Source organism: Peromyscus californicus, unplaced genomic scaffold, assembly GCF_007827085.1.
Source record: "Peromyscus californicus insignis strain IS unplaced genomic scaffold, ASM782708v3 Scaffold_15__1_contigs__length_86483966, whole genome shotgun sequence".
NCBI classification, from domain to species: Eukaryota; Metazoa; Chordata; class Mammalia; order Rodentia; family Cricetidae; genus Peromyscus; species Peromyscus californicus.
Window position 1 is genome coordinate 58,769,050 of NW_026294447.1, and position 15,179 is coordinate 58,784,228.

Below are 15,179 nucleotides of genomic sequence, written 5' to 3' on the forward strand. Positions count from 1 at the left end.
TAAAGGCCATGAAGGAGGTTCCCGAGGCCTCTCTCTGGCCGTGGCCTTCTGGAGTCCTCTCTGCACCCTGATTTTCTGAACAGATGACACCAGGAAGTCCCTGCATGAGATGGAGGGTAGGAACTCTGTGTTGATTGCACTCAACACTTTAATTGTGACCCCTTTGAAATCTTCCAGAAGCCCCCTATAGCTCTGTGTGATAGACAGGGAAACTGAAGGTAGGAAGTGTTGTCCTGTTTACAGGGGCCTGGCGGGGAGGGACATTGGCAACTTCTTTAAGAGCAGGAAAACTGCTAAAATGAGGCTGAGCCCCTGACCTTGAACCTGGGATCCTGCCCATGATCTCACGGTGCTGCCGTCAGGGGTACATTCCTTGTTAGAGAGGCTAAACAGTAAGTAGCCAGTCGCTCCTTAGGACCCACAAGGGCACAGTGGTACTATGGGCTGGAGAAGGTATAGAGATCTTCTGCTCTCAGGGGTATTTCTCAGGGCCCCAAGCTCACTGTCCTGCTACAGTGGGATCACACTGGGTTGTCACATTGGGTGTCCAGGGCCTTGACACATTCTCAGGACAAAGGAGAGTCTCTTGGGGTTAACTCGAGGTCAGATTTCCAGGCAGGATGTAAAGGGCAGAGCTAGTATCCCTTGGATGTGAGGGCCCTGTGCATTGTATCACCATTAAGGTCACACTGGGAGGGGTCCTGGGTTTTGTACCCCAGCCTGTTTGCAGACTTCCAGTGGAGGGGGTGCTTCTGAATAGGGTTACAGACTTGGTGAGTGAGGGCTACTAACCCCATTTCCCTACTCCCTCAGGAGCTCCTTCCTCTCCTCAGACCAATGTACTCCCAGGAAAGCCATTTTTAGAGCGGGGATCTAGGCCTTCTTCATTGGGGGCAACTGTGGGCATGGGTCCAAGGCAGTCCTGCGGACCCTCCTTAGCTGGGAGCATAGAGCACAGCCTGGCCACTCCTCATTTCTCATGTGACTAGAAGGCTGGGACTAGAGAAGAACTGGGATTTCTGGGCACCCTCCCTCTGCCAAAGGAGCTCCTTTGTCCCTTTCCCACCTGTAGCTCCTCTCGGAGTGAGTCTGAGGGGATGAGAGAGGAGTGGCTTTCTCCTTCTTAGGAGAAGCAGGGAGGCTTTTTGCTATGTGTCTCCATGAGCTGTTTCAGGAAAGAGCCAAGCTCTCCTGCCCAGGCTCCTCCCACCCTTGTACATGCCCACCTTCAACCCTTTGTGCATACTCTGTCCTTTCTGCTCCCATGCTCACTGTTTCCCAAACCTGTCTCCTGCTATCACACCTTCCCTTTGAGAACAAACCACAAAGCCAGATAATCTTTTATTCTCTTTATTTGTGGGGCAAAAGCAGAAGTGGGATGGAAAGAATAGGAAGGTGCTCCTTCCCATGACAAAGAGCAGTGGTCTGCACAGAGCACTCTGGGCTCCTTGGCACAGCAGGCTGGGTGTCTGGGGCTTCACCAGTGTCCTTGGGGGCTCCCTCCTTTATGTGGGGTCTCTGGCCCCTGCACTGTCCAGCTGTCAGTTTTGGGAACGGGAGCCCCACCTGGTGCTACCACCTTTTCTGGTAGTCCCTGAGTCTCAGGGACCTTCAAGGTGGGCAAGTCTATCAGGTAAGTCGCACTGGTACGTCGGATGCCCTGCAGAGCAGCTCTGCTCAGGTAAGTTCAGAGTTCAGGGTCAGATGAAGTGTCAAGGGAGCCAGACCAGATGGGTAGTGTGGGGTGGGCTTGCTTGCTTGCGGGGTGGGCTGGGAGGCACGGCACCACAGTACCTCGGGAGGCTGGGAGGGGGTGGGGATGGAGCCCAGGGGAGTTGGAGCACCGGTGCGGAGGTAGAAGTCAGTGGAGCACCCGAGGTCAGTGTCCCAGGATGCACAGGTGGCCACACGCCACTCAGGTGGTGGTGGGGAGGGGCTCCCTGGCATCTGCTTGCTTGGCTGCACCCGCTATGTCTGCTCTGCATCTGGCCTGGGGTGACAGGGTCATTGTTGCTCATCACTGCTTCCTCCTCTCAATGATCTCACTGCCGGCTGTGGGTCTGAGGCCCGTTCAGTTAGGACAGGGCTGCACAGTCTTGGACAGTTAAGACAGGGTTGCACACAGTCTTGGACAGTTAGGACAGGGTTGCACAGTCTTGGCTGGTTCTGGGACGCTGATAGTTGGCTAGTCCTTGAACACAGATGATGTTGCTGGTGGATGAGTTGAAGTTGTGGCCCTTCACAAGTGGGTTCCCCTTGGGTCAGGAGTGGCAGGAGGGGGCACTGGATTTGAGCAAAGCTAGCTGAGGCACAAGGGAGGATGGCATCAACTTTGTTGTGTTTTCAGTCAAGTTCATCATCTGATGAGTCTGACAGTGCTTCTAGCCTTGCCTGTTCCCTGGCTGGGGAAAGTAGGGCCATTCTGGAGGCCATGGTCAGGAATCGTGTGAGGGCCCGAGCCACCTCATCTCTGCTGAGCAGAGTAAGCCGGCCATCGGCACCAAGAATGTAGAGTAGGCGGTTGTTGAGGAAATCTAGGACCTCTGGGTCCATCAGATTTCGCGGGCGGAAGGTGACCGCTTCTTGGTCGCCAAGCAGGGCTTCTTGCACGTCGTTGTCCTGCGCGTCCTGCGAGGTGTCTTGCAGGCCGTCATGCAGGCCACACTGACGGTAACGTTGCAGGTCGTCTTGCAGGGCTTCTCGCAAGACGACATCTTCATCACCAACGACGTGCAGCTCTAAGTATCGTTGCTGGTGTGGGTCCGGGAAGATGTCCTCCTCGGGGTTGACTCTGACCCCGAAGAACTCACACAGGGTCAACCAGAACCCTGGGGTGAATCGCAGGCCCCGTGGGGGCTGGGAATGCAGGGCATTCCGATGCCAGCACCTGGGACTCAGGTATAGTTCAGCCAGCTCTCGAGCTGGGAGGGTGTTGGCCCGCGCTACAGGGGGCATCTGGCTGAGCAACTGAGTGATGGCTGTGGCCATGCCACTACCTGCAATGAGGCTTGAGTCCAGGATGAGCCGGAGTGTGTGTCGGGGCTCAGGCCTGGCCACCTCCAAAGAGGGGGCAGGCAGTGGGGAGAGGGGCTGCGTCACCCTCATCATCGCCAGGAGGGACGCCACACCCAGGACACTCTTCCAGTAGAGCAGGCCACGGAAGAAGTGTAGGACAATGGACCGGATCTGGACCCTGCTGAAGTGGGTCAGGAGGCTGTTGAGGATATGTTCTATCGGGATGTTAGAGAGCACCTCCTGCACCAGGGCCTGCCGATTCAATTCTGCCCATTCCGGGTCTGACTCGTCGTCACTGTCCTTGGACTCAGTCTCAGTCTCGGTCTCAGACTCAGAATCAGAGAACGAGTCCCTTTGGTTTGCCCTCAGGGCAAGAAGCATCAGTGGCCTCATGTATCTGCCTTTCACGGCTCTCTGGTTTGGATTTCTACGGGACAGAGCTCGGGGGTCATCGTCATCAGGCAGCTCCATCACATCAAAATGGAAGTGAGAGAAGAAGAAGAGCCAATGCCCGGGGAGAAGTACGGTGAGCCTGTCATTATTCAGAGAGGCTAGATCCTCTGTGTTGAGAAGGATCATGATGGGCTCCTCGGTGTTCTCCAGGTAGCGACACCACACTATCAAGGAAGCCCGGATTGGAAGGATCCTCATCTCCACTTGAGGGTACTCCACCTCGATTGGGGAAAGATGTCGTGAGTAGAAAGCGCAGGTAGCTTTTTTGCCGGTTTCTTCATCAGTTTGGATCAGGGAGGCGTATAGGAATGACCCAGTGATGCCTGTTTCCAAGTAGAATGGGTTCTGATGCTTGGGGTGGTACAGAATGGGCGCCTTTCGGAAAGCCCTCTTTAGGCAGTCTAAGGCTTCCTGATGCTCTTCTCCCCAGCAGTAGGTCTCTGTGCTCAGCAGCAGCCTCACCAGGGGCTCTGCAATGATGGCAAAGTGCTCCACGAAATGGCGGTAGGGATAGAAGAGTTCGATAACGGTTTGCAGGCCCTTCCTGTTGCTGGGGGCAGTACACCCCATGATGAGGTTCATGATGGTCTTGTTCAGTTTCACCCCTTTGGGGGATAGGGCGAAACCCATGATTTCTGCGGTCTGGCGATGGAACTGGCTTTTGTCCAGGGAGCAGTGGATATTGTGACCGCGAAGGCGGAGCAGGACTTGGCGGACATGATCAAAGTGTTCCTCCTGGCTCATAGAGTAGATCAGGAGCTCTCGGCCATGGGCAATCACATAGAAGCCTAGGATGTCTTTTAGAATAAAGTGAATCTCATTATCACAGTCATCAGCGTATGAGTCTATTGTGAAGGGCCGGTAGCATCTCATCTGGTAAGGGCTCAAACCAAATGTTGCTCTCCATGTGTCTTCTGTGTGTGTGAGGCTGTAGTCCACCCTGGGTTCCTTAGCAATGTCTCGCAGCTCCAGTTTTGTGAACCATGTAGCTCCATGTAACTGCTCAAACAGTTCTGGCATCATCTGTATGTAGTCCTGTCTGTCATTCAGCATGTCATATAGTATCCAGTATTGCTCTTGCTGCCTGGCTTTTTCTTGCATCTTGGCACTCACAGATTGACAAGGCCTCTTGGAAGAACTCTCATAAAAGACGTCGTTGTGATCACTGTCTCCAGCCTGCTGAAGCTCAGAGGGCTCTGATTCAGAAAGATCATCGGATCCGTCTGAGCTTGGCTGGTCGGAAGTCTCATCATCTGCTTCCTTCGGGTTAAACACGTCGGCCAGGTCTGAATACAATTGCGGCAATCCGGGTAGCATGGCCATGCTAACTTTCTCCAGTGCGATGCATGGTGGGGGTGGGTGGAAGCAATTCTTCAGGCAGTAGGGCGAGTGGAAGGTACAACGGCCTTTGATCCAGTCAACTTCAGGTGCATGGGTACGGAGCCACTTGATGCCAAGGACCACAGAGAAGTGGGGTGAAGGTACGATGTCAAATTCGATGTACTCACAATGATTCTGCTGGATACACATCAGGGGTTCAGTGTACAGCCAGATGGGTTCATTGCCGATCAGGGAGCCATCCACGGTTTGGACTGCCTGTGGATAGGGTCTCTCATAGAGCTCCACGTAGTGTTCTTGGGCAAACTTCTCATCCATGTAGTTCCCTTCTGCTCCTGAGTCCACCAGGGCCTGCACTGCGACACTGTGGTAGGGGTTCACTCTCACCATGAGCAGCAGGAAGAGGTGGGCACGATTGATGTTTGGATGGAACGCATTGGGCAGCCAGCTGCTCACACTCCACTTCTCTGGGGCAGGTGGGTCAAGCCAGATCATGTTCCTTGGGCGGGCCTCAGGGGGCAGCCTGAGTATTGCCCTTCTCTCTGCCAGCTTATCTTCAATTTGCAGGACGAGCACCATCAGGTTCTCCAGGGATTCCGGCTGGGGGATTCGAAACAGATAATGCCTGATGTCTTCATTGAGCCCCTGGCACAGGTGGGCCTGCAGGACTTCATCTGGCCAGCCCAAGGTGGGTATTAGACTCTGGAATTCATTGATGTATTCGGCAACACCGCGGTTCCCCTGCCTGATATTGAACATGGCGTCTTCTGCCACGCGCAGCGTCTGCCTGTACTCAAACATTTCTGACATAGCCTCAATGAAGCCTGAGTAGTTGTTCAGTAGGGGGCTGTTCTGCTCTACCAGGCTGTTGGCCCATTCTAAGGCTAGGTCAGACAGATGACACATGACAAATTTCACCCGTAGCTGGTCATTGTGCAACATCGATGGGTAGTTCTGTAGGGTCATCTGACAGAGCACAATGAACTCATGGTATTCTCTGCGATCTCCAGAGAAGTGCCTGAGTTTGGGAAGCCGGCCTTCTTCGATGGCTTGCATCAAGATCCTCTCTGCTACTCTCTGTTGGTGTTCAATGTCTTGCATTCGGAGGAACACCGAGATGATGGACTCCATTGTGGCCATGACTTGTTCCGGAGAGCTCCCGGGCTGACCCTCCTCTTCAAGGTTCTCCTCATCTTCTTCATCTTCCAGGTCAGTCTCATCTCCTTGCTCTGTCTGGGTCTCAGATGAGTTGACAAACACTGAATCTATGCCATCAGATGAGATAGCAATCTCACTGAGTGGATCCTCACCTTCCTCGTGTGAACTATCACATGACTCCTCCATGTCTTGGAGTAGGTCACTGGGTGGATCCTCTCGTTCCTCACTTGGGCCACTGGATGGTTCCTCCACGTCTTCGAGTGAATCAGTGGGCATCTCCTCTCGTTCCTCACTTGGGCCACTGGATGGTTCCTCCATGTTTTCGAGTGTATCAGTGGACAGCTCCTCTTGTTCCTCACATGGGTCACTGGATGGTTTCTCCATGTTTTTGAGTGTATCAGTGGGCAGCTCCTCTTGTTCCTCACATGGGTCACTGGATGGTTTCTCCATGTTTTTGAGTGTATCAGTGGGCAGCTCCTCTTGTTCCTCACATGGGTCACTGGATGGTTCTTCCATGTTTTTGAGTGTATCAGTGGGCAGCTTCTCTCGTTCCTCACTTGGGCCACTGGATGGTTCCTCCATGTTTTCGAGTGTATCAGTGGGCAGCTTCTCTCGTTCCTCACATGGGCCACTGGATGACTCCTCCAACTCTTGGAGTAGATCAGTGGGCAGCTCATCTCGTTCCTCACGTGGGCCACTGGTTGCCTCCATGTCTTGGAGAAGATCAGTGGGCAGCTTCTCTCGTTCCTCATACAGGCCACTGAATGGCTCCTCCAAGTTTTGGTATAGATCAATGGGCAGCTCTTGCATTTCCTGGGTCGAGCCACTGGGTGGTTCTTTTCCTTCCTGGGCTGGGCCACTGTCTGAGCCCGCCTCTGCCTGCGCCTGTGCCCCGCTGCTGCCTGGTGTCTCCTCAACGGTGTTGGATGAGCCCTCGGAGGACTCCATTTGTTTTGATGATGGATTATTAAGCTCCATCATCGTCTCAAATGAGTCTTCAGAGGGTTCTATCATGTCGTCGGTTGGAAAGGACTCTGCTCTGAAGACAGGTAAGGTTGTAATGTGTGTGGTCAGAGACCGCGACCGTGGAGATCAGAACCTAGGGGGAGAAGGGATAAAAGCAAGAGGAAAAGCAGCAATTTAGAGTCTCAAGACGTCAGGGTCAGATTCTCAAGGACAAACCAGATGCCCAAGTAATTAGAATCAGAGAGAAACCAGAGAAATTCTCCCTGCATTCAATATAGTCTCCTCCTCTGGTCACTTGAGGCACCTCAAGGGGAGAGGCTCAACCCCTGACCTGCCTCCCAGGCGGAGTCAGACTGCCCCGCCTGCCTACTTCCTCCACTGGAATGAGAAATTCACAGTCCATAAATTTTGTGGAGCAACTGGCCCAGAGCATCCTCCGTGGCAAGCAGGCACCTGGCAGGGCACACTTCTGGCCCATTTTGCCCTGGCACCCATGCCTGGTCAGTTTCCCTTCCCATCTCTAGTCACCCGAAAGTCATAAGGTCACATCTCAATGCCACTCTAAGCCACTGCTGGCAGGCTTGGTGGTCTGGAGCCATCCCAGCACGCTCAGTTGGAGGCGGGATTCCACAGTGAGATGCTTGCTGTCTCCCAAACTCTGGGGAAAGAGGAGAAATCGGGCACTTGGCCACTGCCCTGCTAGTTGGGTCAGCAGCCAAAAATAGCTCTTATTTCCTCCTCCAGGCTCCAAGTCGAAATAAGTGGGGGAGAGCATGACTTTTGGTTTTAATTTTCTCCCCATAAACGTTTATAAAATGCCTACTGTGTGCTGAAAGCTTACACTTTTGTTGCTTTATCCTTGATCATACTTTGGGGGGTGGGATGGGGTAGATTTCATTTCTCAATTTGATCTCTATCCAAAGCCACGGTCTCTCCAGTGCTGAGATGGAGGTTTCCAAACACCCTTCCCAGCTTTTCAAAAATCTACCCTCCAGGATTGCCCTGGTCTGCAGGGCTCATGGAGCTTCAAACATCTGGCCTCAATTCTGATCATGCAAACATTTCTGCCTGCCTCTTGGATCCTATCTTTCCAAGTTTCCCCTCCGCTCAGGCAGGGGCAGGCTTCTCATTCTTGAAAGCACCCCTTCTCTCTGTCACCGTTGATTTCCTCCAGTACAGGGGTGTATCTAGCAGAGTTACAACGCTGGGGGAGAGGAGGGCCCGAGACCTTTGAAATCTGATTGTCCTGGAATTTTTGAAAATCTGGCCATGGGAGGATTTAGTGCACGGAAATTGAATTTAAAGGAATGTATTGGTTTACAAAACAAATTAGGCTATTGAATATCCCAGCCATAGGACTATTGTCTTTATAAATTCAACACCTTCTGTTACTTCTCAATTTTCTTTTAGGGTTACTAGGCTGACCTGTCAACACACACACACACACACATACACATACATAAACTCAAACAAACAACAACAACAATAAAAACCAAAAACCAAAACCAAAAACCCCAAAATAAAATAAACAAAAATCTCCATGCTGTCCTTTATGTAAAACCATCATTGGCTCAAATCCATACCTTCCAGCAGGATAAAACATTTGGGTCTGCAGTTTCTCAGAATTAGACATACCTTGTTAGCATGACACTTAAATTTGATCATGCAATTCCTCTGATTAAAGCCTCTCACTGTTTATTTACTGTCTGCAATATTAAATCCAAACCTTTTGTATAAACACATCTGACATGTAAACTTAACCAAAAATCATTCTCTGGCTAAAATTGAAAGGCCATAGAGTAATGCACAAGTTGGACTTGTCATTCCTGGAGGTAGAGATCAGAGTTTCTAAACCTGGTGTACAAATTAGGTAAAACAGCCATCTCAGAAATACGCACAGCATATTGCATAAATCAACTCATTTCCTCTTCATAAAAGTCCTCTACGGCATGCACTATTATTGAAATGTAAAATTTAACTAATTCATCTGTCCGACATAAAAATCTCAGCAGGTCTCCCACTTAACCTCATGGTTTACAATTTAAATTTGCAGCAGTCTGATTAACAAATTAGAATATTCACCTTCTTAAATAAAAAGTTTACACATAGAGATTAACAAATTCAATCATGTAAATGATTGACTCTTTCTGCTTTCTTTCAACCAGCCTTCAAACAAAAATCTCACTTTCTAAGTATCTTAATAAGCCTGGGTATCAGAATTTAAACTTTTAACAGAATAAACAATATTTATCTCATGGTTTCCTATTTAACATACACATTTCTTCTCTATACTATGAAGTTCCAATTGCTTAGCATGAAATTAATTTTTAACCATGTGGTTTAATTGGTAGCTAATCAATACAAAATTCAGTTTCATAGCTCACCCCAGAAACACTTGACTGCCTTCACACCAAAGATATTACATAATAACAAAAGCTCATACTTCTTGTAACATGCATGCACTCACTTGTGTAACTTCTGCTTACAGCCTCACAAAGTCTCTGCCTTACCTATGAGATCAAGCCTTAAAGTGATCATAAAGTCATACATTTCTCAGCAGACCGAGCCTATTCAATTCACAAAGTTCATGATGTCATTCTCCTAAAATCTCATCAGGGCGGGAGTCCAAATTCCTCAGCCTGGCATGACAGTGTACTCCTTGCATTCCTCAGAACCGTGTCCAAACCTGACATGCTATGTAAATGTCATCTAACTTCTCAGCCCATGATGTAAGTTACCCAGCTTCTCAGCACAGAAGCTTCACTGGTACCCTTGTGCTGAGGGGCAGTGGACATTCATTCACCCATGCATTGAACTCCTCATCAAATCTACACACTTTAGCATACAGCATGCTTTAAATCATCAAATTCCTTGGGAGACAAAAACTCTTGACCATTTCACTCCTTAAAACCCTTTCTTGGCCAAACTCTAAGCATCCCTCTCCCCACACAAAAGGATTAAAAATGATATCTCACCCCTCACTCAGGATACAACAGTGCCTTCGATGTGGACATGAGTCACATCTCTAACCATGTTGTAATATCCACTTTCTTCTCTGCTGAATTCATAAACCATAAGGAGTCACTCCCAGATTTAAAACATTGCAAAGTTTCTTTGTAGCATAAATCCCCAAATTCTTAACAGACAGTGCAGTATCTTATTGTGTCACTTACCTCCGGGCTGGACAAAACAAAACAAAAAACAACCAACAAATCTTCCCTATCACACTTTTAAGCCGTTTATTGGCTTAAATTCAAACTTATTAGAGTGATATTATAATCTGGTGTGTCATCCCTTAGAATAAAATTCACACGTCTTAGCACAGTTCATTAAATCTGAGTTTGTAACTCCACCTTAAAAACCCTGCAATGTCTCTTAATTGTGCACGACATAAAAAGTCCAGATTCTTGGCATACAGCGAGAATTTGATTTCATAATCGTGCTATGTTGTATCTATCAAACAGAAAAAAACTCACCATGTCACTCCGTTAGAATTGGATAAATCAAAATTTTAAGCATGTGCAAAAATTTCATCACGTCAGAGTCTCTAAATAAATTCCAAATTTCTCTGCACAGTCCCCATCTCGGTCATGTAACTCCTCTAATTAAAACCTTTCCTCAGTGTCAACATTAATCATATCTTCTTGGCATGCCCTGAGAGTCAAACTTTGGCATTCCCTCAACACAGAGTCAGAATGTTTGGGCATGATCCTTAAATGTGTGCCTGTTAACTTTCCTATTTACGATTTTTCAGTGTTTCGTGTTGCTTGTAATAATAAAGTCCAAAGCTGTTAGCCATAAAATATGTTTTATCATGCTTTCTACAAGCTTATCTCCCACAAGCAAACAATCTCACCATTAAGTTTTTTAAAGCCTTTTGGCAGAAGCCCAAAGCCCTTAGTGTGATAGAAAATTTTCATACCGTCACCCCTCAAAATAAAGTGCATATTTCTACCTCAGAAACCCAATAATCAATTAATAAAGCTCCCACTTAAGATCTTTTCACACATTTCCAGCAATGCTAAATAGTTCCACTGTCTTTGAGTGACACTCATTTAATCATGGCATCCTTAGCTTCCAACCTTAAAATTTCATGTCCACGACATAAAATCCAAGTGCCCCAGTGCTGAATGGGCCTGGAGCGAGTTTATCTCTTGTTGAAAACATATAGATTGCTCTGTATGCTTGGGAATCTAGAGCTTAAATTGTTTTGCATGAAGTAAAAACTTTTAACCATCTATAGCTTCCTTCCTTGTTTCTCCTTAGGCATTTCTCTAGAAAGACTGAGTCTCATGTCCCCCATCCTAAACTCATCTTGACTTCGTTGTTTCCCAGAGCTTTGTATTTTTTAAAATCTTCAGTCCGTTAGTTTACCCAGCAGTTTGTTTCCATTCTTTTCTGCCCTAGGCATCCTGTTTGGACCCCACAGAACTGGAGACGGGTACCACCGTGCAGCCCCACAGCAGCCAGGGCGTGAACACTGCACCCTGAACAATAAGGCCCTGCTGGAGGTGAGTGAGAGCTCCTTGTAGCAAGAGGAAGGACCATCTACACCAGGTGGCCCAGCTCAGGGATCTGCCTCTCCGGGAGGGCTTGGGGCCTGACAAATGCCCTCTTATTCTCTGATGTCTTTGGACAATCACCTAGGCTTCCTCTGGCTCTTGCTCTCCCCTGGCCCACCCTGCATGCCTCTAGGCTATGTAGAAGGAACATTCTCTGTCCTTCAGATTCATCTCAAGGTCTGTTCTCAAACCTTCCATTTAGAAATTCCTATTAAAATCTAGATCAAGCTACCCTTTGGGTCTTTGTTGTGACCCTCTACCCCACAACACTCAAGACAGACACCCCAGTCTCACCACTGTTAGTGTCCCAAGATTCGGTCAGGTCAGCTCCTTGCTTGCCTCTGAGCAAGTGGCCCATGGGGTCAGGCCTGCCACGGAGCATCTATGAAGGGTTGAGTGAAGGGGGGGGGGGTGGGGGGGGCAAATCCCTCAGCGAATACCTTTCCCTGTACAGTAAAGGAAATCTGATTTTAAAAATAGAGCTTGGAAGAGGAGATGAGAAGATATTTAGGAGCAGAGTTGAGGGTTGAGCATGGACTGGGGGGCAGGGGTGGAGGAATTAGGGGAAAGGTGAAGACAGGGGAGGAGGGTGGGAGCCCCCCGCAGGAGTTTAGGAGGCCAGTGAAGTCAGGCAGTGGAGAGGAGGGCAGCCATGGCTCTCAAAGACCTGTTCTATTATAACTGGTGTCTTGACTGTGGGATGAGCATCAAGTGAAGACCTCTGTTACTTTGGATTTGTATGAGACACTCAGAGGCTCTCAAGTGTGAGGGACACAGCCATTAAGTCTTAAAGGATAAGTTCCCTTAGAATTACTATCTTTCTGTCTTTCCTTCTGGTGCCATGGGTGGGAATGGAGTACCAGAATGGACATGTAAGGACAGTGAAGAATACAAATTATTGTATTCATTTATTTTATTAGACATGTCACAGTCAAGATGTGTCCTTGGCAGGCAGAACCTTAGGATCCTTGCTGGTTTCTCTGGTGGAAAAGATTATATTGGCCCCTCTTCTTATTCAAGTTTCTGGGAGGGAGTAGGACTTCCCAAAACCCTCAGCAGGACTGCCCAAAGCCCCACAAGGAGCTCGGGTGAGATGTCATGGTCTCAGCGGCCTTAGAATCTGCAGGGAGAAGGCTGGGCCCGGCCCATATCTAGGTCTCTACTAGTCATTTCACCCTGGCTTGAACATCTGCGATAGGGAGACCCTTCACCTCACTGCTCAGGAGAACAAGCAAACTCCCCCCCCTCCTGATGGTTTGGATAGAAATCCTTGATCAGCGGGCCTTCATCTCCATGATGGGGCAACTAAGTTTTTTGAAGGGGGAATCCCATGACTCTGGGTAGAGAGTGAATCAAAGTAGATGGAGGACTCTTTCAATCTTGGGTTTCCTACCAGGGTTGGAAGCCTCTAGCAGAGGACCCTCAGCCTGTCGCTTGCCTATCCATCCAGAGGAAGAGTGGTGCCCTTGACCCAGCCGCATTGTGTCCTGGCCCATGTCTGTTTAACTGGCAGCTGGGGGGCAGCTGGATCACTCTCCCAGAATAACCGTGGAGGGGGAGAATATGCCACTCTGGGAGGGGCTGTGGGGTTGTGCAGGAGCACACCCTTCCTCTAGGGGCTGCTCCAATTGCAGAGCCAATCAGCTGCTCCTCTGCCTAAACTTTCCTTTCAAGGCGCGTGGGCAGAGATGAAGCCTGGATAGGGATGGATTCTGCGCAGCTGCTAGCCCGGCTGGGCCTTGACTTTCCATGTGACCTTCTTTTCCTGACCCTCAGTTTCCCCTTGGCTTTCTAACTTTCTTATGGGGTTTCTGAGTGGTGCCTGGTGGCTACCCAGGCTGTGGAGGCAAAGGTAGGCCCTGAGTGAGTAGATGGAGATCAGGGACTCCTACCCTTCCTCAGTTCTAATAGCGGCATCTAGAAATTACAGTCCTAGCTTTGTTTAAATAGAGTTCTCTCAATCTACACAATGATTGAAAGCACAGACTGGCTTCTTCTGGCATCTGCCTTGACTTTACAGCTCCTGTCTGACTCTGGCAAGCTCCATTACCATGCCTGGTGCTACGAAGGCTACATGGATACACCTTGAGGGCTGCAGGTGTAGGCGTGGGAGTATGGTGAATCTTGGAGGTGGTGACTTCAAGGCAGGAAGACTTCATCCTAAGGGTTGTGAGAGGTAGGGCTAGGGCCAGGGAGAGAAGGTGGTTAGCCCTACAACCCGCTCTTTGCCCATTTAGAAAGGGAAGGAGGTGTTTCCTTTGTAAACTGTGAAGAACTGTGCATGAGTCTGGGCCTGTTCTTGTTACTAGGGTTTATCTGATTATTGCTTTTTGAACACCCACTCTAATTGCAGGGGTCGAGATTTAGACCAGCATTGTACATAAGGTGCCAACTTTAATTTTCCAATTAGCCTCATGACGGGAACAAGCTCTGCACTGAAAAGAATACACTAGACTCAAAAGGTGGACTTTCTGTCCAGGACCCTTGATTATCAGTGGCAAGAACACAGACCCAATCCATTGACAACCACTCTTACCCGCTGCAAAGAGTGGTTGATAACCATTCTATAAGGGACAGGGTATGGCCATGCAGAAGACTTAGGGTGGTCCAGCCACACCTGGAACCCCCATGCCTCAGATAGGGCTAACTACAATTTTCCAATCATAGTGAAATCTGCCTAGTACTAAGCTCTATCTTAGTTTTAATGCCATCATTGGAGGGGTGGCATACCACTTTGCAGAATTAAACTGACTTTTAGAGGGCTTGGTGCTGACTTCCAGTGTCCGGGAAGGCAGAGGCAGAGACAGGGGCAGGGCTCTGAGCCAGGTTTCTCCCCCTCCCCTGGTAGATGGCACAGGCAGAAACAGGTGCCCAAAGAGGGATCATGCAGTTGCCATCTGGGGATGTGGAGGGCCTCGTGGCCAAAGACTGCCTTCATTCCATGCTGTTGATGCAGTCAGTCTCGTGGTCTGACAGGCAGCTAGACACAGAAGTGGGGGCCTTAGTGTCTGCCTCCATCTCCCCAAAAGGCTTGTGCTGTCATTCCCAATTCATTTTGTCCTATTTGGTGTCAGCAGAGGGACAGGATGGGATAAGACAGCTGGCTGAGACTCTACTAATTATAGCTTCTCAAGTATTTGAACAGAGGTATTGAGTACCCCAGAACATGTCCAAACTAACCCCTTAACCTTTAGTCCCTAGCATGGCCTTACCCTATCCACTGACCAGGTGCCCCTTCTCCACTGGGCAGAGGCCAGCATGGGACCCCTACCCCTGCTTACCTTGGCCGCAAGTGTCCAAGTGGATCTCCTGTGGTCCTGCTGGACTCAACCCTCTCTTCTTTCTGGAAGCTGTCGGATGAATGTATTTTATTAGTTATGAAGGTACCATCCAGTGGCAACTCCCCAGTCCCTTCGCCTAGTCCCCAGAACAGGATTCCTGCTTTGAGACATCTTTTCTGTCCTATGTATTTCCCATGTGTCAGGCATGTCTGGTGAGTGTTCACACACTTGAATTCTTTCACTCCTTAGTATAATCTACATAGGCATTACTTTAGCAAATTTCCACCTTGGAAAGGAAGAATGTGAGGCTTGGGGTCTTATTGCTTGCTAATTTGTGTGGGTCCAACAGCCCTATTGAAGGCCAAGCAAAGCCTAGTTAATGGAATGCCTCAGTCAGAGCCCCAGC

The 15,179-nt window shown here is 49.2% G+C and overlaps 1 protein-coding gene and 1 long non-coding RNA gene across 3 annotated transcripts in view; one reads left to right on the top strand and one right to left on the bottom strand.

Moving 5' to 3' along the window:
* Positions 1-1,334: 1,334 nt before the first annotated feature.
* Rtl1 (retrotransposon Gag like 1) overlaps positions 1,335-15,179 on the bottom strand; it is a 34,269-nt gene continuing 20,424 nt past the window's right edge. For both annotated transcript variants that reach the window (XM_052738971.1, XM_052738972.1), the window contains exons 2-3: positions 14,774-14,842; positions 1,335-7,063 (exon numbers count right to left, since the gene is read on the bottom strand). In XM_052738971.1, coding sequence (XP_052594931.1) covers positions 2,344-6,978 — 4,635 coding nt within the window. In that variant the 5' untranslated portion in view covers positions 6,979-7,063; positions 14,774-14,842 and the 3' untranslated portion in view covers positions 1,335-2,343. The remainder of the gene's footprint in view (positions 7,064-14,773; positions 14,843-15,179) is intronic.
* LOC128110939 (uncharacterized) lies at positions 5,380-11,881 on the top strand. Its single transcript, XR_008218416.1, has 3 exons — positions 5,380-5,494; positions 5,817-6,015; positions 11,338-11,881. It is a non-coding gene; the product is annotated as an uncharacterized LOC128110939 (long non-coding RNA).